Raw genomic sequence first — 25481 nt, forward strand, 5'->3', positions numbered from 1 at the left:
TCAATGCAAAATAATTCATTAAACACATTTTTGATGTGGTTTAAATGTACAAGACTTGTTTTTAAACATAATGACTCACCAATGACAATAACACTGAAGATCTGTTCACTGTCGCTGATGCCACTGCTGATGATCTTCAGATCATAATCTCCAGTGTGTGCGTTTGTGATGTTCATGATGGTCAGAGATCCAGTCTGATTGTCCAGCTTCAGTCTGCCTCTGAATCTCTCATTACTTTTATCACACTGAACATCTGTACAGGTTTCACTTTTTCCATTGATTTGAGCGATGAGAGTGTCATTAAAATACCATCTAATTCTGTCTTCTTGGTTCATTTCAACGCCAGTGTTTAGAGTGACTGAATCTTCCTCCATCACAAACACTCCACCTGCATCAACACCAGACACACATGAAGAAATGAGCAGTTAATTATGAGCCAATGAAAATTACACAACAGGAAAGTGCAGTGAAAATGTTTTTCTACAGATCATAAAGATTGAGTAGAGAAATATGTCTGGATTCATAAGGTAACGTGCAAACAGCAGAAGAACATCATCGATTTACACATTCACTCATCAGACAGATATACATGCAGCCCACATCTGATTCATATTTCGCCTATATTTCTTCTTTACAAAAATTGTTTTATTTTTCACCACATTCAGATTAAGACAATGTCAAGTTTTTTTCTACAAAATATTATTTATGCAGTTGTTTTAATCTCCCACATAAATAACATGTCATGGACAAAACCAAGCCCTGCCCTACTTTTGTTTTTGTCCAGATGCCGTTTCACTCTGATAGACGTCACAATAGGAAAGAAAAGACAAATCACAACTTCTGTTTCATGCCAAATTTTAGCAATAAATATAATGGACGCACTGTTTTTGGAATATTTTGACAATGACAAGCTACATTTTAATAAATTGCTTCGCTATTGAAATTGTGTTCAGAAATCACAGTCTGAGATGCTGTTGGTGGTGTGCGGCTTCTGAACATTACGCATTCGTTAACCATCGCAATGACTGTTAAATGTGCTAGTATTCAAATGTGCCTTTGTCTCTGATGCACAAAAAACAAAAGACCAAAAAAAAAAAAACCCCTGAAAAAAATAGAGTCTGAACTTTATAATTAATGCAGCCAATTTGATAAACTCCTAGTAAAGCTTTAGTAAAGTTATTTGTTGATAAATAAAAATTTGTACTATGTGTCATAGTCTTCATGTCATTTTTGGGCTTTAACTAAAATTTTGACGTTTTCATACATCTTCACGAAACATGCTCCAATTGTGGAAAATGGCACTTCACGAGTTCACACTTGCAAATAAGTCAGATAAATAAATAGTATGCATATTTGGCGTGCTGTCCGAGGAGAGGGCTCCGAGCTTGGTATTTGGCCCGAACCCAGAACACTCCCCCCGTATCCTGGTTAAGATAACCATGCGAGTGTGAGATTTGGTTAGGAAGATAACCATGCGAGTGTGAGGAGATGGGGTGGTGGAGGGATGCTGAAAAACTGTCGAGGAACATGGGTGAGTCGACTGCGTGTTTATAATGGTCTCCACTTATGCTGATTGGGTAGACATGTTGAATACTGACTGCTGACAGCTGGTTGGAATGACGTGATGATTGAAAGGATCATTTGAAAGTGCTCCTCCCGAATTTTGTTAATGAAACATCGTATAATTTTTACAGCTGATTCTCATGATTAAAATGAGTCAATTGCATTGATCATGAGATATTCCTCACAGAGTTATGACACACAAAACTCCACAGGCGCACATGTAGAGTAGCCTAAATTACTAGCCTTTAGAGGTCTAAGTCTGTTCATCATATGAAGCGATCGAGTCTCTTCAGAATTTTTGGACTAAACCGCTCAATTCTTATGGATTAGTTTTACTATTGTAAAACAGTGTGTTTCACTTCTCTTTGAAACACACAGCACAATCAGACTATATACTTTTGAGGTCTCAAATGTGATTTGATAAGGGTGCACAAAGCCTTATCGTACTTTCATTTTTACTAAATTTGACAGATACTTTGCCAAAGCAATGGTGCAGAACAACATTAGGGACATTTTTATGAAGACTATGGTGGTCCGCCAAAGTGTAGGTAGTTGAATATCTCAAAAATGCTTGAGTCTATGCAGGACTGCTGTGTGTGTGAACTCGCTGTCAGAGACAAAAGAGATCTGATATCAGTGTATTGATAATGCAGAAAAGCGGTATTGGACCGTTTCAAATATTTCAGTTGATATGTATTAATTATTTTATTTTTGACAACACTATTAAAGGATTAGTTAACTTTCAAATATTTTTTTCCTGATAATTTACTCACCCCTATGTCATCCAAGATGTCCATGTCCTTCTTTTTTCAGTTGAAAAAAATAAAAAGGTTTTTGATGAAAACATTCCAGGATTATTCTCCATATCGTGGACTTCAATGGCCTCCAAACGGTTGAAGGTCAAAAAAAGCCCTTCTAAGCTGCAATGAAACTGTAATTTTGACCTTCAACCGTTTGGAGGCCACTGAGGTCCACTATCTGGAGAATAATCCTGGAATGTTTTCATATAAAACCTTAAAGGTGCCCTAGAATCAAAAATTGAATTTATCTTGGCATAGTTGAATAACAAGAGTTCAGTACATGGAAAAGACATACATTGAGTTTCAAACTCCATTGTTTCCTCCTTCTTATGTAAATCTCATTTGTTTAAAAGACCTCTGAAGAACAGGCGAATCTCAACATAACACCGACTGTTACGTAACAGTCGGGATCATTAATATGTATGACCCCAATATTTGCATATGTGAGCATCCTCAAACTCATTCAGAATCAAATGTAAATATCCAAATAAATACTATACTCACATGATCCGACGCATGCAGCAGCATGCATGATGAACATCTTGTAAAGATCCATTTGAGGGTTTATAGCTGTGTTGACTTTGTTTATGCACTGTATATTATAGTCGCGAGCTCAGAGGGCAGTGAGCACGAGATTTAAAGGGGCCGCAGCCCCTGAATCGGTGCATAGTTAATGATGCCCCAAAAATAGGCAGTTAAAAAAATTAATTTAAAAAAATCTATGGGGTATTTTGAGCTGAAACTTCACAGACACATTCATGGGACACCTTAGACTTATATTACATCTTGTGAAAAAACATTCTAGGGCACCTTTAATTTCTTTTCGACTGAAGAAAGACAGAGATGAACATCTTGGATGACATGGGGGTGAGTAAATTATCAGGAAATTTTTATTTGAAAGTGAACTAATCCTTTAAGAAGCCTAAAGGATTGAGGGCTTTCGAAAAAATATTCGGAGCTGGAGCACCAGAAGCCACAACCCTGCTCTGCCCCTGGATTACACGCTCAAGGAAAAGGAAAACTTTTGAAAAAAAAAAATCATACAACCCCTTTAATGATGCAATTTAAATCAACAAGACTTGCTTTTCAAACAATGACTCACCACGGATGGCAACATTGATGGTTTTTTCACTCTCGCTGCTGCCACTGCTGATCAGTAGTTTATATTCTCCAGAGTCTGTGTTTCTCATGTTTGTGATGTTCAGAGATCCAGTCTGATGATCCAGCTTCAGTCTGTCTCTGAATCTCTCATCACCATCTTTACACTGAACGTCTGTACAGGTCTTACTCTGATCTCCATTGATTTGAGCAATGCGAGAGCCATTAAAATACCATCTAATTTTGTCTTGATGTTTTGTTTTAACACCAGTGTTTAGAGTGACTGAATCTCCTTCCTTCACTGACACTGACACTTCTTCTGTATCAACACCAGACACACCTGAAGAAAAAATGAAGAGTTCATTAAGAGCTGAACAACATTATACAAAAGGAAAGTACAGTGAAAATAATAATGTAACATGCAAACAAACAGTAGGAACATCATTGATTTACACATTCATTCATCAGACAAACATATCCAAGTTTCAGGATCTTATACAACTTGATAACATCACACAAACCACATCCTGAGTCATATCCTGCTCATATACGTTTACTTTGCATAAACCTTGCAGTGTTTATTTTAACAAAAAGTAATCAAAATAAAAATGTAATGGTTTTTTTTGGTACCGTCTTAAATAAGCTATTTGACATTACAGATGTTACATATTTGAACCCATTACAACAGGGACTATATGATTTTGAGATCAATCTTTTCACAATAAAAAAAATAAAATAATAATAATAATAATAAACATTCACAGATGCGCAAGCAAAATGCATGAAGAGCATTTCTGAATTGAATTATCTGGGTAAATCATTTTATTTTGTATTGTAGTAAACATGTAAATATATTATATGGTTATATGTTTTATGCGTTTCCTTGTTTAATTGTTTGTTTTTAATGCCATGCCAGATTGCATTCTCATTCTGAGGCTATTTTCATGGCGAGAAACTTTTATGGTAAAACTGTATCAGATGTTTAATAATAATTATAATAGTTATATTTATAATAATATAAGTATTTTTGCCAAAACTCTAAAACTATAGGCTATTTGGTTTAACTCTGTTAAAAAAACTTCTTCAAAAGAGTTAACTGAATAAAAAAAAGTTTCTTACAGGGTTAAAACCAACACAATCTAATAAAACTTTCTTTGACAGAAAGAACATTTTGTATTAAAAATGTGTGTGTGATATCCTGGAATGACCTATTCTGCAGTGGGTATAAACAATCTGGTCCCATCAGTTTGAGATTTGATAGAAACTTCTTCTTCCAACCTTGTGGTTGATTTCATGAAGTTTGTTAATAGTATATAAATCATATTCTGTTTGCCATTTGTTTTTAATACATATAAATTAATTATTGGTTGTAGATCCATAGGAGGTACTGTACTAATTTTGACGTCTGCTGATAATGCCTCTTTTGCAGGCTTGGAGGGTTACTTTAAAAATGTATTCCATTAAAGTTACAAATTATTTCATTAAAAAAAAAGTATTCAGCAACGTAATCCAAGTATTTACTTCTATATTACTTTTGGATTACTTCAAGGTCACGTACACAAACACACATTGAACAACAATATAAATATTTTACAAATCTGATAAATTATCTATTGCAATATTATTATCGTTGTTGTTGTTTAAAAATATAAAACCAGATCATGACCAAACTGAACAAGTTTGGATCAAACATTTCTGTTTATGTTTGTTCTGCTTTCATTTTAATGTTTAGCATTTTGGTTACTTTTAAAAACTAAGCAATCATGTCTCCTTCCACAGCTTGGGAATACACAGCCCTGAATATATTATGTAAAGGGCTATTCAGACATCTAGTGGCTACAGAAGCCTATGGTATTACAGATTATTGTTTGGTCCTTTGATAAAGAAAGTGTTTTAGCTGGAAGGCAGAGTTTGCACTGTACAACCATGTTGATTGCTTTGAAAACAAAATAGCAGCAAAATTTCCATTAATTGAAACCGGTTTCCCCACAGATCGTTTCAAGTAGCAGCAGTGATTCAATCTGCGTCTGAGGAGATTGTAGACGGGTGTTATATGCGCATGCATCAGTAGGTGGCCCATGTAAGTCATCACTGGCAACAGAACTAGGAAATACTGTATAATTAATATGTGTTATTATGGCAAATGAAACGATTATATTATGAAACGATTGTAATCCTGATAGTATCCCCCCTTTTTTTTCAAAATGTAACTGTAATCTGATTATTACGTTTATTGACCTAACTGTAACGAATTAGTTACTGGATTTTTGTGTCTTGATAATGTAACGCCGTTACATGTATTCCGCTACTCCCCAACCAAGTTCTTTTGCAGTGGAGTCTGCTTCCCTCATTTCCTTTGATTCCACAGTGCACTGGAAAAAAAAACTTAAAATAAGGCAACTTATCGCACTAAACTTAAGTTAACTCAACTATTTCCCTCCAGTTAAAAACTTAAATACTCAACTTAAATACTTTTGCTCATCTAATGAGTACCAGGTAATATTTTGAACTTAAAACTTGTTAAGACAACTAAAAAAGTTGAGCCAACTTGAAAAAAAATAAATAAATAAGGCTACCTATTGCACTGAACTAATTCACTCCAGTTAAAGTCATCTTAAAAATGTGTGTTCATCTAATGTGTACAGGTAGTCTTTTAACTTAAAATGTGTCAAGACAACTAAAGAATGTTTAGTAATGCAAGCAGCTACAATCCTTGTTTTTTTTTCATCTGCATTTTCAACGTTAACTAAAGGTACCCAACAAAACCAGATATTAAATTGATGACCCTCTAGTTCAAGCAGTTTATAAAAAAATCATTACAAGTGCTGGGTGATCATTTTTACGGTATATCATTTCTTGGAGACATGACTTTGAATCTGTAATTATAAGAAATCTCAGTTGCATAATCTTTATGTAATCTGATGCCAAAAATCATAGCATTGCTTCTGCTGTAAAAATTGAGCTATGTTTAGAGATAGAGATGGATGTTCCTCTTTTTTGATGGTTGATTACAAATGCAGATGATACACAGACAGTCCTCAGATTTTGATCCGTCAGTATATTAAGGGATATGTGATGGAAACATTTCTCTGATGTAGAGGAGTTTTTGTTGAAAGTTATTTGGATGTGTTTCAGATTTTTTGTTTCTTGTAAAATCTAGAATTATTTTTGTTTTTTTGAATCTCCAAGGGGGGATTTTAAGGGAGTATGTTTGTTCCAGTATGCTTAGATCCACTTTGAGATTTAGGGTGCTTTCACACCTGCCTCATTTAGTTCGACTGAATCGTACCAGAGTTCGTTTCCCCCTTTGGTGCGGTTCGTTTGGGCAGGTGTGAAAGCAGCAATCGCACTCGGGTGCGCACCAAAAGTGGACCAAACAAGCGTACCGAGACCTGCTTGAAGAGGTGGTCTCGGTACGCTTTCAAACGAACTCTGGAGCGGTTCGCTTGAGATGTGAAAGCAATCCGACCCACTTAACGGACCAACGAACCAAATGATGTCATAATTCATAACGGGAAATTTGATATAAAAAGCGGTAGTGTCTGATTCTGTGAGTGAGCACATTATTTACCATAGCTGAAAACCAACGAGCGCCTCTGTTGTGTATTTGCACTTCTCCGTGCGAGAATGCTGTCCCGACAAAGCCTTTCCCCGCTCTGCTTCATTATAAAATGTATATGGTCTCTCTCGACACACTGACAACAGTTCGCCTACTACTTAGACAGCGCTGGGAAACCAGAGACGGACCGAGAGAGAAAGAGAGAGAGCGCGTTTGAATTTGCCGCAGCATTAATATATGTAGTATAATTTAAAAGCGGGAAAGACGGCTACATTTATAAAGTGTTTGCGTGTGTCTCGACAGTTACAAATAAAGCCACAATAAACTCATGGAGCGAACTTGTCAATCATTTTGATGGATGACGCAGAGAAAATTCTGACCAATAAGAGGACGTTTTAAAACAAATCAAAACAAATATTGTTTATTATTTAATTTTTTTTTTTGTTTGTTTCAGCGGAGGCTTCTTTGTTGTCGTTTTTTTTTTTTTTTTTTTTTTTTACGTCGCCCGGACGTGATGTAGGCTACGTTTCGAGAAGAACCCAAGTTCACGTTAAAAAAATTCTAAGTGTTAAAATGAATTGCAACCTAGTCTTAAATTTGTCCTCTGTTTTACTTCATTCACATGAATATGACTTTTCCAAAAGAATAATATATATTGTCGATTTGTTTTTGTTATTAGGAAAATTTTTCATTCATCAATCTAAATGGAATAACTCGAAAACCAATTTTGCCCATTTTCAAACGGTCTTTAAAGATTATTTAGAATCTATAAAGTTTTCAAAAAACCGAAAAGCCCAAAGAACTGTATATTTGTGATGCCCTTTTTAATTTTATTCTTTTTTGTTTTGTTTTTTATTTTAACTATTGTTCTTTCACTTAAAAATGTGGAAATGTGTGGAATTGTGTTGCTATTGAATTCTGTAATTTTGAAAGTTTAATTTAAAGAAAAAATAATAATAAAAAAATAAATAAAAAAAATGCTCAAAACCGGTGCGCAACGTTTTGCTACGATTTCCGTGTTGAACGACGTTTCTGTGCAATGGGACTTGAGATTCGTTTTCTCTTGTTTGGCGGGTGTGTCAAAAATGTCAGCCCACTCAGCAACCACGCGGTATAGAGACAAAGAGACAAACCTAAATGTCTAACACTGCTCAAATAAAAACACACACTGCAAAATGCATTTCTATCAAACAGCCTATTTAGCATTTGAGTAGATAGAAAACAACTGCGTCAGCAAGAAGAGAGATATAGGCATAAACCTAAATATCTTACCATGATCGAGTAAACACCAGAGCAATGAGGAAAAACAAATGAAAAGCTTCAATTTCATTATTTCTCTGAATAAAATCAATCAATGCAGATTTTTATACACGAGACATTTTAAGTTCTTTCCTCGTCGACAGCAAGTGAAAGTGGGCAAATAACGGTATATAGTTTCTTCTTCCTCTTAATTTTTATGGCGGATTACAGACCAGCGTTAAAGGTCCATACCGCCACCTACTATATTGGAGTGTGTAAAATCATTGATTCATTGATATCTTTTAAATTCTCAAAACTATAGCAGTTTCTTGCATGATTTTCATTAATGCTTCAACAACTTCACTTTGAGAAATTTCTATGCCTAAAATACCTACCTTTAATATCCCATTCTCTCCCTAATTTAATAATACATTCTTTAAATTGTCCACATTTAATTAAAACATGTTCTACATTTTCTTTACAATCACATATCTGTTCATTAAACCATTTTGTTTAGGAAGAAGTGAGGAAGAGGAGCATCTCAAAGTGCAACAGATTAAAATCTTTATCCTTCATGGACCTGCTGGTAAATGTCACCACAAACTCTCAATGCAATGAGCATTGTTCTTCACTGACATCAGGGCAATATTCTTCTGGGGGGAAAAAACTTACATCTTTATAAATAATAATAATAATAATAATAATAATAATAGGTTAATACCAATACCATTCATAGGTGTATACTAGCCAGGAAAATATTTAAGATGGTGTGCACTAAAAAACACACATAGTCACTAATTTTACCTTAAATTAATACATTAATACATTGTTAGCTAACTGCATGATTTGTATATGTACATTTCTGAAATTACATAATTTGGACACAGTCACCTCTCATAACAGATTACTCTAAATTGTAGGGGTGTGACGAGATCTCGTGGCGAAAAGTAGTCTCGTGATGTTGCCATGACAGAGTGTTAGGATGATTAGGAAAGAATATGCCACCGCTACGTTTACATTATGCCTCCACTGTCGTTTTGCTTTGTATTTAAATAAAAAAAAAACATTTAATTCAGTTGGATAACGGTCGCCGCCGCTCCATATTTACAGAGTACGCGCGACCGTTTAAAAGTGAAAGTAAACGCGCGCGCGCATTCAAACGTGATTTCAATACCCCGCATTTTGAAAGCGGCTCACTGATGAATACAGATATCTCTCAATATGAAAGCTATTTTAGGCTGGGCAGTGTAGTTGTAACCATCTCTCAGCTCTGTATCAAAGAAAAATTTGGTCTTATTTGATCTTTGAATATTGAGAGAGTGCGATTATGGTTGCACTTATTGTAAAGTGTTACCATAAAAATGAATAACAGTTTTCTCTTCTTATTATTTACTAGTACAAACAATAAGGTTTCATTTGTTAACATTAGTTAATGCACCGTGAACTATCATGAACTAACAATGAATGACTATTTTTATCAACTAACAAAGATTAATAAATACTGTAGCAAATATATTGCTTGTTGTTAGTTGATGTTGGTTAATACATTTAATGTTAATAAATGAGACCTTATTGTAAAGTGTTACCATTTTTATTTATACTGTTTTTATTTCTGTGATCAGTTTGAGGAAAGGAGTTCAGTTAGGAGGTCAAAAGCTGTAGAAGCTCATAATTCATGTACAGTAAGGTCTGAAGAGACTGAAATCACACAGGAGGGAAGTCAGTCAGTTGAGTTAGTGGCAAAACCTTTTACATTACTTGAGTATTGTTGTCTTTTACTGCATATGATAATTCAGTCTCAGAAAGTAGAACTGAAATGACATTCATTACAAAATGATTAGTTAAAACATTTCAAATACACCTGCAGAATATTTTTTCTAGTCATGTATTTCGCCATCTTGTCTCGTCTCGTGAACTCAATCTCGAGTCTCGTCTCGTCTCGTGAGATACTGGTCTCGTCACACCCCTACTAAATTGTAATGCTGACATGCATTTTCTGTAAAGCTGCTTTGAAGTGATATTATATATTGTGAAAAGCACTGAAAATAAATTTGAATTAAATTGAGTTGTCATTAGCCTGATCACAAAACATCACAGAAAATCGCTAGCATAACATAATATTAAACAAAAAGGTCTTTACCTTTACTGAAAAGAGCATAACATAACAATTGATTTCAACACTTACACTGAATCTGAATGTGCATCTGAACTGTTTAATAATATGTCTTTAAAATATTAATAAAATATTTTTCAACATTTGTTGGAGTTCCTTTGATTATGTCCCAATGTTTATAATTTCTGATATAATGTTGTAATTGTAAATATCTAAAGAAATCATTAGATTTCAACGAAAACCTATTAACTACCATGTTAAATATCAAACCATTTTCTTCCCATCTACTAAAGACACCATCCCATATAGAAGGAAGCAAATCTGGGTTACCTTTAATGGGTATTGCACGTGATAAGGCAATTATTCCTCTAAACTGCTTTTGTGTGGTGGACCAAATTTTTACAGTATGCTGTATCCAAACATTTGTTATTTTCACTTTTTTCTGTGCCTGCAAATCCATGAATGGCAGAACTGTCAGAGAAACTCCAGGAAGTGAATTCTGTTCAGTATTAACCCATTCTGCCTCCTTATCAATACCAAGCCAAGCAGCCATAGCCCTCAGCTGAGCAGCCCAATAATAATATATAAGATTAGGAAGGTTAACACCCCCCCTATCTTTGGCATATGGCATAATTATTTTAAGTCTTATTCTTGGTCTTTTGTTTTGCCAAATAAATTTCAAAATCATTTTTTCTAGTTTGTTAAATGCTGAGAGCGGAACCCAAACTGGTAGGGATTGAAATAGGAACAGTAATATATAGTCTCGGTAATATATTCATTTTCAGTAGGCTACTTCCCATCCTGCCAAGTCCTTTTTTTATCATCTCAAAAAGCCGTGTGTAGTTAGTTAGATATAAACGTGATGCCATAGGTTGACACCCAAGTATCTGAAGCCCTGACTAGACCATCGAAAAGATACCTCATTATCTAACTGAATGGGCCAAATCATCATTGCCTCAGATTTCTCAGAATTTACCTTGTATCCGGAAACTAAGCCATAGTAAGACACTCTAAAAGGGCTGGGATTAATGAAAGGGGGTTTTCAATAAAAAAATAATACATCATCTGCGTATAGCGATGTGTTATGATCTTTTCCTCCTTTATCTATTATCCCCTGTATTCTGGGGTTGCTCCTTATTAACTCTGCTAGTGGCTCAATGCTAAGAGCAAATAAGACTGGAGACATCGCATCTCCGTGTTACAGGATTTTAGGCCTATTATACAGTACTTCAGCTTTGATATTGAAATGTATAAAACTTACATCGCAAAAATAGTCACCATAAATTATAAATCCTATTGTTCTAAGCAGGAATCGTTCAGTGTTCAGTAGGGAGTTGTTGAGCTCTTTGAACAGTGACTCTGGAAACTGCTCTGATAAATTAAATTAATAACTAATGATTTTTACAATGGAATGAATCAATACTGAACTTACTTAAGCTGGACAATGACAATATTTAAAAAAAAAAGTATGTTCCCTCTATCACTTAAGCTACTTCTGACACAATCTGCATTATAAAAAGCGCTATATAAATAAAGGTGACTTGACGAGTCAAACGTTGTTACGTACAGAAGGGGACGGAGACACAGGTAAGGTTAAGATACAGTTTATTGAACAACCAGAGATTGTGAACTGAGTGCAGGTGAGTTGAAGCAGGTTAAGTTTGTGACTGAAGATGATACTGGAACTGATACTTGTCTTTGTTTTTCCCAGGGATCGTGGAAGCAGGCAGGCGTGGAGCAGACGAGACACGATGACACTCACTAGAGACGAGGAGACACAAGGAGTCACATGGAACGCTGCATACAGGTAGCCTAAGTAGAAGTTATCAGAGTCCTTGAAGTAAGCATAAAAAGTAGGTATGCGTTAACGAGACCTGACAGTGACTAAATGTTCTTGGGTGTCTTTATGCTGCTGTGGTGATGAGTATTGATGCGTGTCAGGTGTGGCTGCTACTCAGGAGAGGGAGTGCGTTGTGATTGGGTGAGTGAAAAGCCTGGCGTGTCTGTGACAAACGTACAGAATACAGCTATTTATCTAGACCAACATTTTTTTTACATGACCTGCAAATTACCACAATAGATAAATAACTATGCGTAACTTAGTATGTGACATTAGTTATTCCTTACAAAAGATTACAGGAAGAAAATACATCAACAAAACTCAGATAGTGATAAAGAGGTAAGCATACGGAAAGATATAAAAAGAAATGAGGGATACAAGGTCATCGTTACATATTTTTTGTTACATAAATTAATAATAATAATACATATATTATAGAAAAATACAGTTTTTTGGACACAATTTTTTTTTACATTTTTACTGGAGTACAACTGCAGTATTACTGCAATACATCTAAAGCATAGTAAAATAAAACTGCAATACAACTGCATACTGCAATACAGAAGTACTAAAGTAATAATGCAATACTGCTGTGGTAGTACTGCAATACAGAATACAAAACTATACAAATACTAAAGTACAATTACATTACTATGTGCAATACTAATAAAATGCTGTACAACTATATAGTATATCACAGAATATTTTATTTTCACACATCTGCAATATAATGAATTAAGGAACAAAACAACAGTGAATATCTCAGACTGCAATGTAACAATAAATGTTATTTTACTTTTCTTTAAAGGTGCCCTAGATTATGTTTTTAAAAGATGTAATATAAGTCTAAGGTGTCCCCTGAATGTGTCTGTGAAGTTTCAGATCAAAATACCCCATAGATTTTTTTTAATACATTTTTTTAACTGCCTATTTTGGGGCATCATTATAAACGCGGCGATTTTATGCTGCGGCCCCTTTAATTCTCGTGCTCCACGCCCACAGAGCTCGCGCTTGCCTTGAACAGTGCCTTAACAAAGTTTACACAGCTATTATAACCCTCAAAATGGATCTTTACAAAGTGTTCGTCATGCATGCGTCGGATTATGTGAGTATTGTCAAAGACTATAGAATAACACAAGACGTGTCACTCGTATTGTTTTGAATGGGAGAAAGTGTAACGCGCAATATGGTGGAATAAGTCCCGCCTTCTAAAGCCAAGAGCCAATCGCCGACTGGTAAAGTCATCGCGTCACCTCAGCGGCCGTTAGAATCACCGTTTTCTATAGAAACAGTCAGACGCGCGCCTCCGAAGAGACGCGCATTTAGGTCTGCGCATGCACATTAGCTTGATCCAGCCTGAAAAAAATACAGGTTTTTTTGTCATGATTCGAGCGTTTAGAAACTAAATTTATGAGTCGGTTGTTTATTTCATTGGTGATTTCAAATATGAAATTTAATCGTAAGGTTGGCGAACAGTTTTGGAGAATCTGATGTTTCCCCATTCAAAGAGATAGGAGCTGCATGATGCCCGAGAGGCATTTCAAAGATGGCCGCCGAGTGAAATGACTTGTCTTAAAGGGACTTTGGTATTGTATACTGTTATATTGTTTACTTATGATTTTGAATGAGTTTGATAGTGCTCCGTGGCTAACGGCTAATGCTACTCTGTTGGAGGGATTTATAAAGAATGAAGTTGTGTTTATGCATTATACAGACTGCAAGTGTTTAAAAATGAAAATAGCGACGGCTCTCTTGTCTCCGTGAATACAGTAATAACCGATGGTAACTTTAACGACATTTAACAGTACATTAGCAACATGTTACAGTACATCCAGCGATCTCATGTTATACTCCTCTGATCTTCCACAATCTCCTATTCAAGAAACCTGCGCTCAAACACTCACCTCTATTGTTTCCTCGATTGCTGTGTCTTGGTGTTGGCTTACTCAGGAAACTGCTAAACCTAGTGTCACATCTCCATGTAGTAATTCTTATCATCATCATCATCATCAGTACATACACTGTGCTGTTGTTATTACTCACCTTGTAACCTTCAGTCTCCCCACGAATGCAAGGTTCAGGGAAACCCCAAAAATGGGTCTTAAAGAAACTTTTACCCAAACCATTATAACAAATGCTTTCTCTTAGTAAATGTTTTCTCTTATGCATTTACATTAATCCAAAATGTAAGTACTTAGATGATTCATCATGTGACCCTTGTCAGTGTAAAAAAAAAAAAAGAGAGAAAAAAGACAGGTTTGTTTTGCTATCAAAGTGAGGACATTTGATAGGTGTAATGGTTTTTAATACTTTACAAACTGTACATTAAATCCCCCTACATACCCCTACCCCTAAACCTACCCATCACAGAAAACTGTCTGCATTTATATTTTTAATAAATCATTGTTTAGTATGTTTTTAAAGCTATTTTAAAAAGAGGACTCATATTTCATGTTTACGTTGTAAAACATGTAATACCCATGTCTTTATACAAATTTGTGTCCTCATAAACCACAAAAAAAATACACACACACACAATCTGCATCTTTTACGCATCAGTTATATCATTGCCACTTAATTTCTGGTCATGTGAAAGAGCTACCACTGTCTCATCGTATAGAATTCTGGAATGCATACAGAACAAAATCAAGACGTGTACGTTCAGGGGTTTGTTTGTGATGGGACACTCTACTCCATGGGTTCCCAACCACATTTGTGGAGGCACCCCAACGCTGCACATTTTGCATGTCTCCTTGATCAAGCACACCTGAATCAGGTCATCAGCTCATTAGCAGAGACTCCAAGACCAGAAATGGATGTGTAGGAGACATATAGGAGACATATAAATGTGCAGTGTTGGGGGGCCTCCAGGAACGTGGTTGGGAACCACTGCTCTACTCCACTGTTCAGTATGACTCATATGGGCTTGTCATTTTGCCCTTACCAAATACATATGAACTAGATTTATTGTGACATTTCAGTGTAATATGCAAGGAGAAAACAAATGTTATGGGAAAATATTTTTTATGGTTGAATGGTTACAAATTTAGTAAAATTTCACTGTGTAGGTTTACCCTTAATGAATTGTAAAAACCTCCATGTAAATGAACACACACAACATTTGCATCTTTTATGCATTGGTTATATTGTTGCCACTTCATTTTTGTGTTCTTGTATTCGGTGTTGTGGCTGATTTAGTGATTTTACACTAAATCTATTTATCAGCAAATGTTCACAAAGTCACCAAATCTCATGCCATTTAGATTAACTTTTTGTTTGTTTGTTTTTAATAAAAAACTAGCATATGGGTTAATGTTGCATGGTAGTGGTCCACAGCTTTTACTTGCTGCACAGTAGTACTGTAAACACAGCTGCTGTAATGTAGTATGAGTGGTAGTGGTATTTCAGTATCACTGAACTGCAGTTATAGCCTACTGTATTTATACTTAATTATATTGTAAACCTTCAGTTGTACTTCATTTTACTGCAGTTGAACTTCAATGTACTGCAGTTGTACTGTGATTATACTTAATTACATGGTTGTGCTTAATTATACTGCAGTTCTTTTTTGTAAGACGTATACCATTTAGGGCAGATAGTATGCACATTGGGATGCAGGGTAGGGTTGTTTGAGATGCATCGACATTGCGCAGACCGATCAGTGTATGGCAACAAAGTACAGTGAATGTGATTGGAGAGCATTCGACTCTGCTTTTGAATCGCTCTTGCGGTACTTTGAGGTCATACGCCGATCGGTCTGCACAACGCTGAAGCATCTTGAGCAAGACAAACATGTGGTTGTTGTCAGTTTGTGTGTGTCACTGGTGTATCTGTATGACTAGCATGCAGTTGAAGGGTTTTTAAATCGATGAAGTTTTTACTTGGTTAAAAATTCTAAAGTTATGACAAATTCAGATTCCAGCCATTACAAGTCAAGTCTGTTTTAATGGCATCTACACATGAACATGCCTTTCCACGTTCCTTTCCATTGTAAAAAACGAAATAGTGTTCATAGCCTACTAATGCAAAAACTAAGAATCAGTCTAAAGACATTCTGCTCAAGGCCCACAATTATTGAATCTTACTGAGGTCATGTTACAGACTATACTATGTCAGCTCTAATACAAAAAGGCACCACGGTAACATTTTCACATCCTGTTGTTGTTCTGAGCAGGAACATGGAAGTGTTCAGTAGGCAGTTGATAAGCTCTTTGAACGGGAGACTGTAAACAATCTAAGAAACAAAATTAGAATTAGATTTGCAAAATTAGGCACATTTTCTATTGACAAACAGATATTTAAACTGGGGTCAGACATGCTTTACCTGTTTAAGTACAGATGCACATTTCCATTACAAAGTGATAACATTCTACAATACAAACACAATAGAAAAGCACAATTAGATGATATAAAATTACAAATTAATTAAAGAATATACCTTAACATGCCTTGAGAGCCAAAACAGACACAAAAGGGACAAAAACAGACAGATAATGTGAAGTAGTTAATTTTTACCTTTATGTCCCACAGGTCTCCTTCTTCCTCCTCACAAGAAATGCATAAACTTGGCAGTTAAACAACCTAATCATCATCTCACAAAAAGCAGAATTTTACACTTTATAACACTTTTGTTACAACAAATTACAAGAAATACATTCACTTCTGCACATTTCAACAATTAAGACATTAAGTGAAAGTATCAAATATCTGAAATCTATAATAAATAAATCTGTTTTTATCAGAAGACAATTCAGATGGCTAATGCCATGGCACAGATGGTAGCAGATGTAACAGTTAGAATATGATATATAACAATACATTATAAAACAGGTATTTAGCATTTTGTTTCTACTCCTATCCACCGTGTCTTTCAGTGCAGTTATTACATGTTAAGTTCCTGAGATTTGAAGTTTGTTCAAGTATTATTTTATACATTATTTTCAACACTGATGTTCCTCTGTAGTGCTGTCAAGATGTTAATGTGAAAATTGCAAAGATGTAACATTAACATTCTACAGTATCGGTACTACACTACAGACTAAAATTAGGAGCTGCCTGTCTCATATGCACATATGGCCAGTAATATGCCCATCCTGAAAAAAATATTTGTCCACAATCAGATATAAATGGATGTTAACAAAACATCTGATATGTCAAGATCAGGTTTACATGCACCCAAACTATGTTAGTAATCGGACTGATGGCTCAAATTGATTGAAAAGCCTTAATGTAAACACCTCAATCAATCAAATTTAAATTTACATCAGATTGCGAGGGGTAGTGTAAAAACACATGGCATCTATCTTCTCAGTCATTTTCAAAAATCCCTTGTAGACATGCACAATGCGTGATGTGTATGTTTACATATGTCTTACAAACACTTTTATGTTTATTTATGTCTTATGAACTGGTCATTGATGAGATCTACTAAATATTAGCCTAAAATCTCTCTTAACAGTATTTGTCAGCATTCGTTTTAGTGTCATCAAGACAAAAAAACACTTTATCGTGGTGACTTTCTCCTCCTGGCTTTACTTCTGGTAATGTGCTGTTTGTTTATAGATGGTATTGAGTAGAAATTAAGTAAACCATTCCAATACCAGTGAGATTTCACTGACTACTGATATTTTGGTATAGTGACACTTTTTCTCCATGAGAATTTCAGCTGATCTCACTCCCTTTTTTCATAATTTCATAGTTTCTCTTAAAATAATAAATATTATTACTATTTTGTCCCATTAGTCATTAATGGAGAATCAGCCTCAGAATGGTGTACCCCATTAGAAGAATTCGACAATGAAGTGCTTGCTGCATGAATGGGTGTCCTGCTCATCAGTGGAATCTCTATATCACCCTGAAAGAAAGAAAAAACAAATGATCAGGATTTATGATTCAGTTTCACATACACCTAAATGTGTTTCTCCTTTTTATATATGTTGAATGTAAACCCCTATTCAACATTAACTGTTTTTCAGGTAAAACAGCACAAGAGTTCTCTTTCAAATAATTCAGTTATTCTTGGTGTTTCTATGAAATGATTTCTGAACCCACAAATCTAAATCTGTAGTAAATTCAGTGTGGTTTTTGTCAGACTTAGTGCATATAGTATCTCACCTGATTATGATCACCATTCTGCGACCTGGCTCCTGTTTAAACAAAAATTACAAACTCTTACTCTGGTCAGTTAAAATATAAATACATAATTTTTTAAAGATTATTGTTGCACAATAAATATATTCACATTGCAAAATATGCTGTATGCAAAACTTGCCATTTTGACTTTCTTTAGTTCTCTTGTAGAGAATGTAAATCACCACACCCACAGCTGCTGCCACAAATGCAATGCCAACAGCTATTCCTGCTACAGCACCTGGACCTAGACCTGACTCTGGAACAGATAAAGACAGATTAACCATTATTTTCTACAGATCAACTGATAATCAGATCTACCAATAGTTTTGACTTCTACTGTCAGTAGAAAGTTGAATGAAATTGATTTATTGATAATTGATAAATGGTGCCATCTAGTGGATGTTTGAGCAAAAAGAGCTAAACCAGCATTACCCTTGTGAACTCAACAGGATACAGTTGTTCAAAGGAAAACTGACTTATATTTACATTGTGGACTTTACTGAGTGGATATTAAGTATTTCAAATTATTCACCAGTGACAGAAACACTGAAGCTCCTAATGATGCTGAACCTGCTGTTGTTGATCTCTAGTTTATAAAATCCTTCATCTGTGGTTCTGGTGTTTGTGATGTTCAGAGATCCAGTCTGATGATCCAGCTTCAGTCTGTCTCTGAATCTCTCATCACACTGAACATCTGTAGAGATCTTACCCTGATCTCCAGTGATTTCAGCGATGAGAATGCCATTAAAATATAATGCCATCACATCAAATTGGTTTGTTCCTACAGGAGTCTCTAAAGTGACACATTCTCCCTCCTTCACTGACTTTCTCTTCACTTCATCTCGTTCATCAGGAGAAACACCTAAAACACAAACCAACAGAAGCTGGAGGATCTTGTTTTGGTGGAAAGACACACAACATGAAAGAACTGTGCTTATTAAAGCAATAAAACATCATCTTTGACTTTCAGTCTGAAAAGCAATATTTATCCTTTTTTTTGTGATTATGAATACATTTTACATGAAATCATCTGTGTTTTGGATCGCTGGTGAACTAAAAAAGAAAAACATACTATTAAACAGATAATAGAAGGGTGATCTAAGATGTCATTGTGAGAAACTGACATCTTCATCAGAACAAAACTGAAAAAAACTCACCACTGGAAAAATGAAATGTTTTACATCATAACTAAATTTGTAGTCAAAGGGGGGTATAATGCTATTTCATGTATTCTGACTTATTTACACTGTTAAAGAGTTGGATTCTCATGCTAAACATGGCCAAAGTGAGTTTGAGTATTTCTGTTCCAAAAATTATCTTCCAAATCGCCACAGGGGTCGGCTGTCAAGCGTGGTCCTGAGTGACATCAATGAGGGCGGAATTCCTTGTACGGGCACTTCTCCCGGAAGGGCGCGCGCGCACGTCGACTGAGCGAGAGAGCAAGACCACGCCCATCAATGCGCGTTCGGATTTACGGAAGTCGTCAGCACAGGTCACAGGACTGCACAAAATCAACAATGTCACCAAAGAAGTGTGTTTTTGGTTGTGAGGGAAAGATAACCTTGCTTCCCAAAGAACCCAGCGTTAAGAGGAGCTGAGAGTTTTGTTCTCACGTAATACATTGATGCGCTCTTGACATTTGTTATTAAAATAACCATAGAAACTGATAGTATCAATCACTTTATTGGTTAAAATGAATGGAGAATATCTCATGTTTTTCCATGGCTACTCGAGCCCTCAGGATCAGTGCTTACGGTTTCATAAAGAAGGCCCAGTTCAGCACTGGATTTACAGATCATTTGAAATTGAAAGATGGAGGGTCACAGCGATAATGATCCCAGTCATGAGTCGGAACCACAGATGGAGAGTAAAACTGCATCAATTGTCTGTTTTGTTGGCAATAGGCACCTGAGTGCATATAATGTAAACAATATGAATGTAGTGAATTCATAAATTCATTATTCATCATTCATTATACGTTATATTCATTATAGTGATTCAAACGTTATCCAGGACGATGGTGTATTGTGTATGTTTAAATACAGTTGTTTAGCTGACCAATGATAGCTTGTAGATGATCTCTACACAAAAGCTACGCATACACGTGATAGCTCATCACTGTATCTCCGCTCACAACGACACGCCTCCAGGCACTCGGCTGTTTTCGTAAATACTCAGTACAGTGTATATATCTTTTAGAAATATGATTAAACTAAAGACTTTTTGGAAATATGAAGGATGCACTACTACTATAGGTACTCAAGATTAACACGAGATTGGCAGAAACTGTGCGTGATACCCCCCTTTAAGGTTACAAATTCAACAGTAAATAAGTTTTTGGAGAAAAAAAAATAATTTAAACTATGCGAATCAAAAGGTAAATAAAAGTAAACATTAAAAAAACCTCAGAATGTCACTGCAAAAAACAAAACAAGACAAAAAATAGATATATTAATGATGTGATTTAAATGTACAAGACTTTCTTTTAAGCATAATGACTCACCTTGAACAGTAACAATGAAGCTTTTTTCACTGTCACTGCTGATGATCTTCAGTTTATATTCTCCAGAGTCAGTGTTTGTGATGTTCATGATGGTCAGAGATCCAGTCTGATGATCCAGCTTCAGTCTGTCTCTGAATCTCTCAGTACCTTCATTACACTGAACATCTGTACAGCTCTTACTCTGATCTCCATTGAGTTGAGCGATGCGAGTGTGATTAAAATACCATTTAATGTTCTCTTGATGGTTTGTTTTAACATCAGCATTTAGAGTGACTGAATCTCCCTCCATCACCAATACTCTATCTGTATCAACACCAGACACACATAAAAAAGAAATGAACAATTAATTATACAACATGAAAGAGCTGTGAAAATGTTTTTCCACAGATAATAAAGATTGTGAGTAGAGAAATACAGTATGTCTGGATTCATAATGTAACACAAGCAAACAAATGGTTGAAGAACATCGATTTACACATTCGCTCATCAGACAAACATTCATGTAGCCCACATCTGATGCATATTTTGCCTTCTTTCCCTTATCTGTGCTTTCACACAAGTATAATTCATAATGAATATTACTCATTATTAGTGGAGTATTGCCTGATTTATTTTTTATTTTAAATTCATTAAAGTTGCTATAGTTTCTTCCATATTAAATGTACAATGTCATGTTTAAAAAAAATATTATATATAAGTGTGTGTTATATATACAGGTATATAAATATATATATATATATATACACACACACTCCTGCTGTTTGAACCTCCCACATATTGTAAATAATGTCATGGACAAAATATTTTTTTTCCACAAGAAACTACATTTTAATGTTTCAATGACAAGGAGGATTGCTTGGCTGGGAAATTGTGTTCTATAATGAATAAATCACAATCTGAGAGCAAAGAAATTAATTTTACTTATATTACTGAAAAAAATAAACTATGAAGATGACTCACTAGTTCAGCCGGTTCAAACAGAGGCAATGACAGTATTTTTACTGTACTGTTGTTTGTGTTTGTTGAGAACTGATGCTTAAGTCTGATGGTGTCCAAATATTAGTACAAATTAAACTTATGCTTACATATTTCTTGTTTCTAACAACCTTTTTAGCACAGCCCTTATAGGAAATCAGCATATGGTTGTCAAGTGAACTTCACATTGTCTACATAAAATTACTTGAATATTATATAGAGATACTAAAATTTATAGAAAGCACCATGGTCACATGTATGTTTATAGAATATTTTACAAAAGCTTTGAACATGGCTCAGCCAATCATAATCAAAGACCAGAATTATCCATTTTATAACTGTAGTCAAATGTGGTTTTGAAAAGATCTACAGCATATGAAATAATGTACTAAATAATGTAATACAAAGAAAACTGAATGTCACTGCAAAAATCACTGAACATAATAATAGGATTTAAATGGACAAGACTTGCTTTTAAACATAATGACTCACCACGGACAGTAACACTGAAGATCTTTTCACTGTCGCTGCTGCTGGTGATGATCTTCAGTTTATATTCTCCAGAGTCTGTGTTTCTGATGTTTGTGATGGTCAGAGATCCAGTCTGATTGTCCAGCTTCAGTCTGTCTCTGAATCTCTCAGTACCTTCATTACACTGAACATCTGTACAGATCTTACTGAGATCTCTATTGATTTGAGCGATGAGAATGTCATTAAAATACCATCTAATCTTTTCTTGTTGGTTTGTTTGAACACCAGTGTTTAGAGTGACTGAATCTCCCTCCATCACAAACACTTCTTCTCTATCAACACCAGACACTCCTGAAGAAAAAAATGAACAGATAATTATGAGCCAAACTAAATTATACAAATGGGAAACTGCAGTTAACATGTTTTTTTTTTTGCCTTTTTGAATTTGATGATTTGGGTAAATTGTCCTAATTTTGTCTTTTGGAAAACATTTAAATCTATTATGTAGCTCTTGAAGGGCAGTACTATACTATAAAAAAGTGATCTTATATGATCAAAATAATACTTGGGTAAAGTTGGTTTTATATTCGCACATTCGGACTTCTGATAAATTCAGACTTTCCAATAAATGTGCAATAAATTAATGTTTGCGAATTTTAAGCAGCGACATGATATTGACAACCAACGATTGTCAACTTACAACATTTTTCACAGTCGATCAAAATAGGCAAGTATTGTTTTAATGGCATATTTACTTGTGAATGTCCACTGAATGTCCAATGTAGTGTGATTAACAAGGCTATTGAATATGGATGTCCGAATGTGCGAATATAAAACCAACTTTACCCAAGTCAAAATAATGCAGTTTCCCTTCTTGAACATCACCAAATTTTTCACCTTTTGTAATAGTCCCCCCAGTTGCATCAGTGTGAAAAAAATGGATCTCCAAATCACAGTGACATTATCATCTCTCTTATTTTTGTTATTTACATTAAATTATTTATATTTTGCATATTCTGCAAAGGGCTGTAAACTAAGTTTATGTATTAGCTGTGCATTCTCACAACCAAGAATTTTAAAATTCAATTGAATAAATTTTACCCATGAGTATTACCCATAAAATATTTTTACATTGTACTTGAATTTTATTAAAATTTGAATAAAACTGCATATGACGATGTCATGTCATTCAGTCTGCCACATGTTTTTCATTTAGACTGTTGTGGAAGAAGTTATCCAAAACCGACTCGCACTGAATTCAAAATTTACTTTTGCTCAGTTTGTGCACCATTTATTCGGGCTATGATGCCACGTTACTATTATATTCGTTATCAAATCTCATGAAATCTCATTTACGTGGACTTATGTAAACAATACATGGACAATATTTTCGAAGTTCTGGCCTCGACTCGTAGGCCTTGACGTCACATTCGTCAAAATAGCGAGATTTTAACATTTGCATCATGGTCAAGCAAAAAGAAAAAAACATAGCAAAAACAAACAAACAAAAAACTACTCTGATATACAAATGATAAATGCATTTATGTCGAAGAGACTAGCTGATATTAAACTGCGTCACGTTCACGTCCGGTGTTCTTCTGAATATATATTATACCTATCGGGATACGGATACCAACATATTTGCACGGTTTTATGGGTATGGTTAGACTGTGGCGTTTGTTTAGAGCTTAGTAAAACCTCAGGCCATGTTAAAACACAATAGGCCTACTTAGGTAAAGTTGGTTAACTTGGTAACAACAATTCTTTCGAGTTTAGTTCCCAGTCAAAACACATTCCACGCTGACAAACCTACATCTGTCAGGTTCTGTTGTGTCACACGAAGCATACCACCTACGTCTGGGACTGTTATTGACTGAAAACATAACTGCGCAGTAGGCAAAATTAGACCGGAAGAGACATTATATACACGTAAATATCTTACCATGGTCGAAACACCAGAGTAATAAGGGCAAAATAAGGAGATGTTTCATTTTCACCAGTTTGTTGAAACAATGATGCAGCTTTTAATGATTAAAAGTACTAAGCTGTTTAAGTAGTGAAATCTGTGCAGCCCACTGTCCTGATAGAGAGAGAGAAAGAGAAAGTGAGGCGAGAGTCTTGGGGTGGGACCAGGGTTGCCAGGTCTATGCAACTAAGGTAAAGGTAGACCAATGGCCAAAAAAAAAAAAGAGATTTTCTTCATCGGACGGGCGAATTACCTAATGAATTTGTTCGTATGGGGTGTTAGAGCGCCAAAAACGTAGGCTACTTACGGGGGTGGAAGTCAACCCGCGGAAATTATTTTTTCCCCGCTGTAAATAACTTAAAGGTAGCCCATTAAGCCCAAAAATACCGCAGGAAAACCACAGACGTGGCAACACTGCAAATGCTTGATCGTCACAAGATTCGCGTAGTTCAAGCATTGAGTTCAAGGAAGTGCTTCAGTGCTGCTAAAAGGTTGTTTGCAACTTACTTAGCCTATAAAATTCTCATTTATTTTACACAGTGCATTTTTTTTTTTACAATATAGGCTGTGGATATTACTTTTATATTAATAATTATAAAGGCCTAAACCATATTATAATATTATTGTAGGCCTAATAATTGAAACACCAGTGTCAATGTAATGTAGACTGAGACTCTATATCACAACTAAAAAGATGTTTGAACTCTCTTTCATGTCCAGGTACAAGTCAATGCTGTTTGTTCACTGTGCACACTGTACATGACCTCTATGTTTTTAAGCTCTCAAAGTGCACCAGATTGATGCATTTAACCTTAAAATGTACAAAATTTTCTTCAGGAGGGCATGCCCCCGGACCCCCCTAGGTCCACCCAACATAGTTCTAGTACAAAATCCTGTGGGAAATAATGTACATTTTATGAACTTTACACAAGCATACTACTACTAAGTTCCTTTCATGACAGTAAAACTGTTAACGGAAAATTACATTGTGATTTTACAAAATAGATTTGGGCTAAGCCCCGAATGTTTACAATGTCTGGCTCCGCCCCTCATTAGGGGCTTATGTCGAGGAGAGCCTTTTGAAGCTGCACTGACCTTTTGAAGGACCTTTTGGAGCCTTTTGAAGCTGCACTGAAACTGTCATTTTGACCTTCAACCGTTTGGAGGCCATTGAAGTCCATAAGGAGAATCATCCTGGAATGTTTTCATCAAAAACCTTAAT

The 25481-nt window shown here is 35.3% G+C and overlaps 1 protein-coding gene and 1 long non-coding RNA gene across 2 annotated transcripts in view; both read right to left on the reverse strand.

Moving 5' to 3' along the window:
* Positions 1-24417, reverse strand: part of LOC125261482 — a 50801-nt gene extending 26384 nt beyond the window's left edge. Inside the window, exons 1-10 of the mRNA XM_048180043.1 lie at positions 24236-24417; positions 22315-22644; positions 20848-21150; positions 18877-19206; positions 18484-18600; positions 18327-18358; positions 17939-18066; positions 10400-10404; positions 3466-3801; positions 80-388 (exon numbers count right to left, since the gene is read on the reverse strand). Coding sequence (XP_048036000.1) covers positions 80-388; positions 3466-3801; positions 10400-10404; positions 17939-18066; positions 18327-18358; positions 18484-18600; positions 18877-19206; positions 20848-21150; positions 22315-22644; positions 24236-24284 — 1939 coding nt within the window. The 5' untranslated portion in view covers positions 24285-24417. The remainder of the gene's footprint in view (positions 1-79; positions 389-3465; positions 3802-10399; positions 10405-17938; positions 18067-18326; positions 18359-18483; positions 18601-18876; positions 19207-20847; positions 21151-22314; positions 22645-24235) is intronic.
* Positions 16138-16721, reverse strand: LOC125261475. The gene is made up of 2 exons (XR_007183313.1): positions 16537-16721; positions 16138-16446 (listed from the first exon to the last, which is right to left on the reverse strand). It is a non-coding gene; the product is annotated as an uncharacterized LOC125261475 (long non-coding RNA).
* Positions 24418-25481: the final 1064 nt, after the last annotated feature.

This window comes from Megalobrama amblycephala, unplaced genomic scaffold (assembly GCF_018812025.1).
Source record: "Megalobrama amblycephala isolate DHTTF-2021 unplaced genomic scaffold, ASM1881202v1 scaffold417, whole genome shotgun sequence".
NCBI classification, from domain to species: domain Eukaryota; kingdom Metazoa; phylum Chordata; class Actinopteri; order Cypriniformes; family Xenocyprididae; genus Megalobrama; species Megalobrama amblycephala.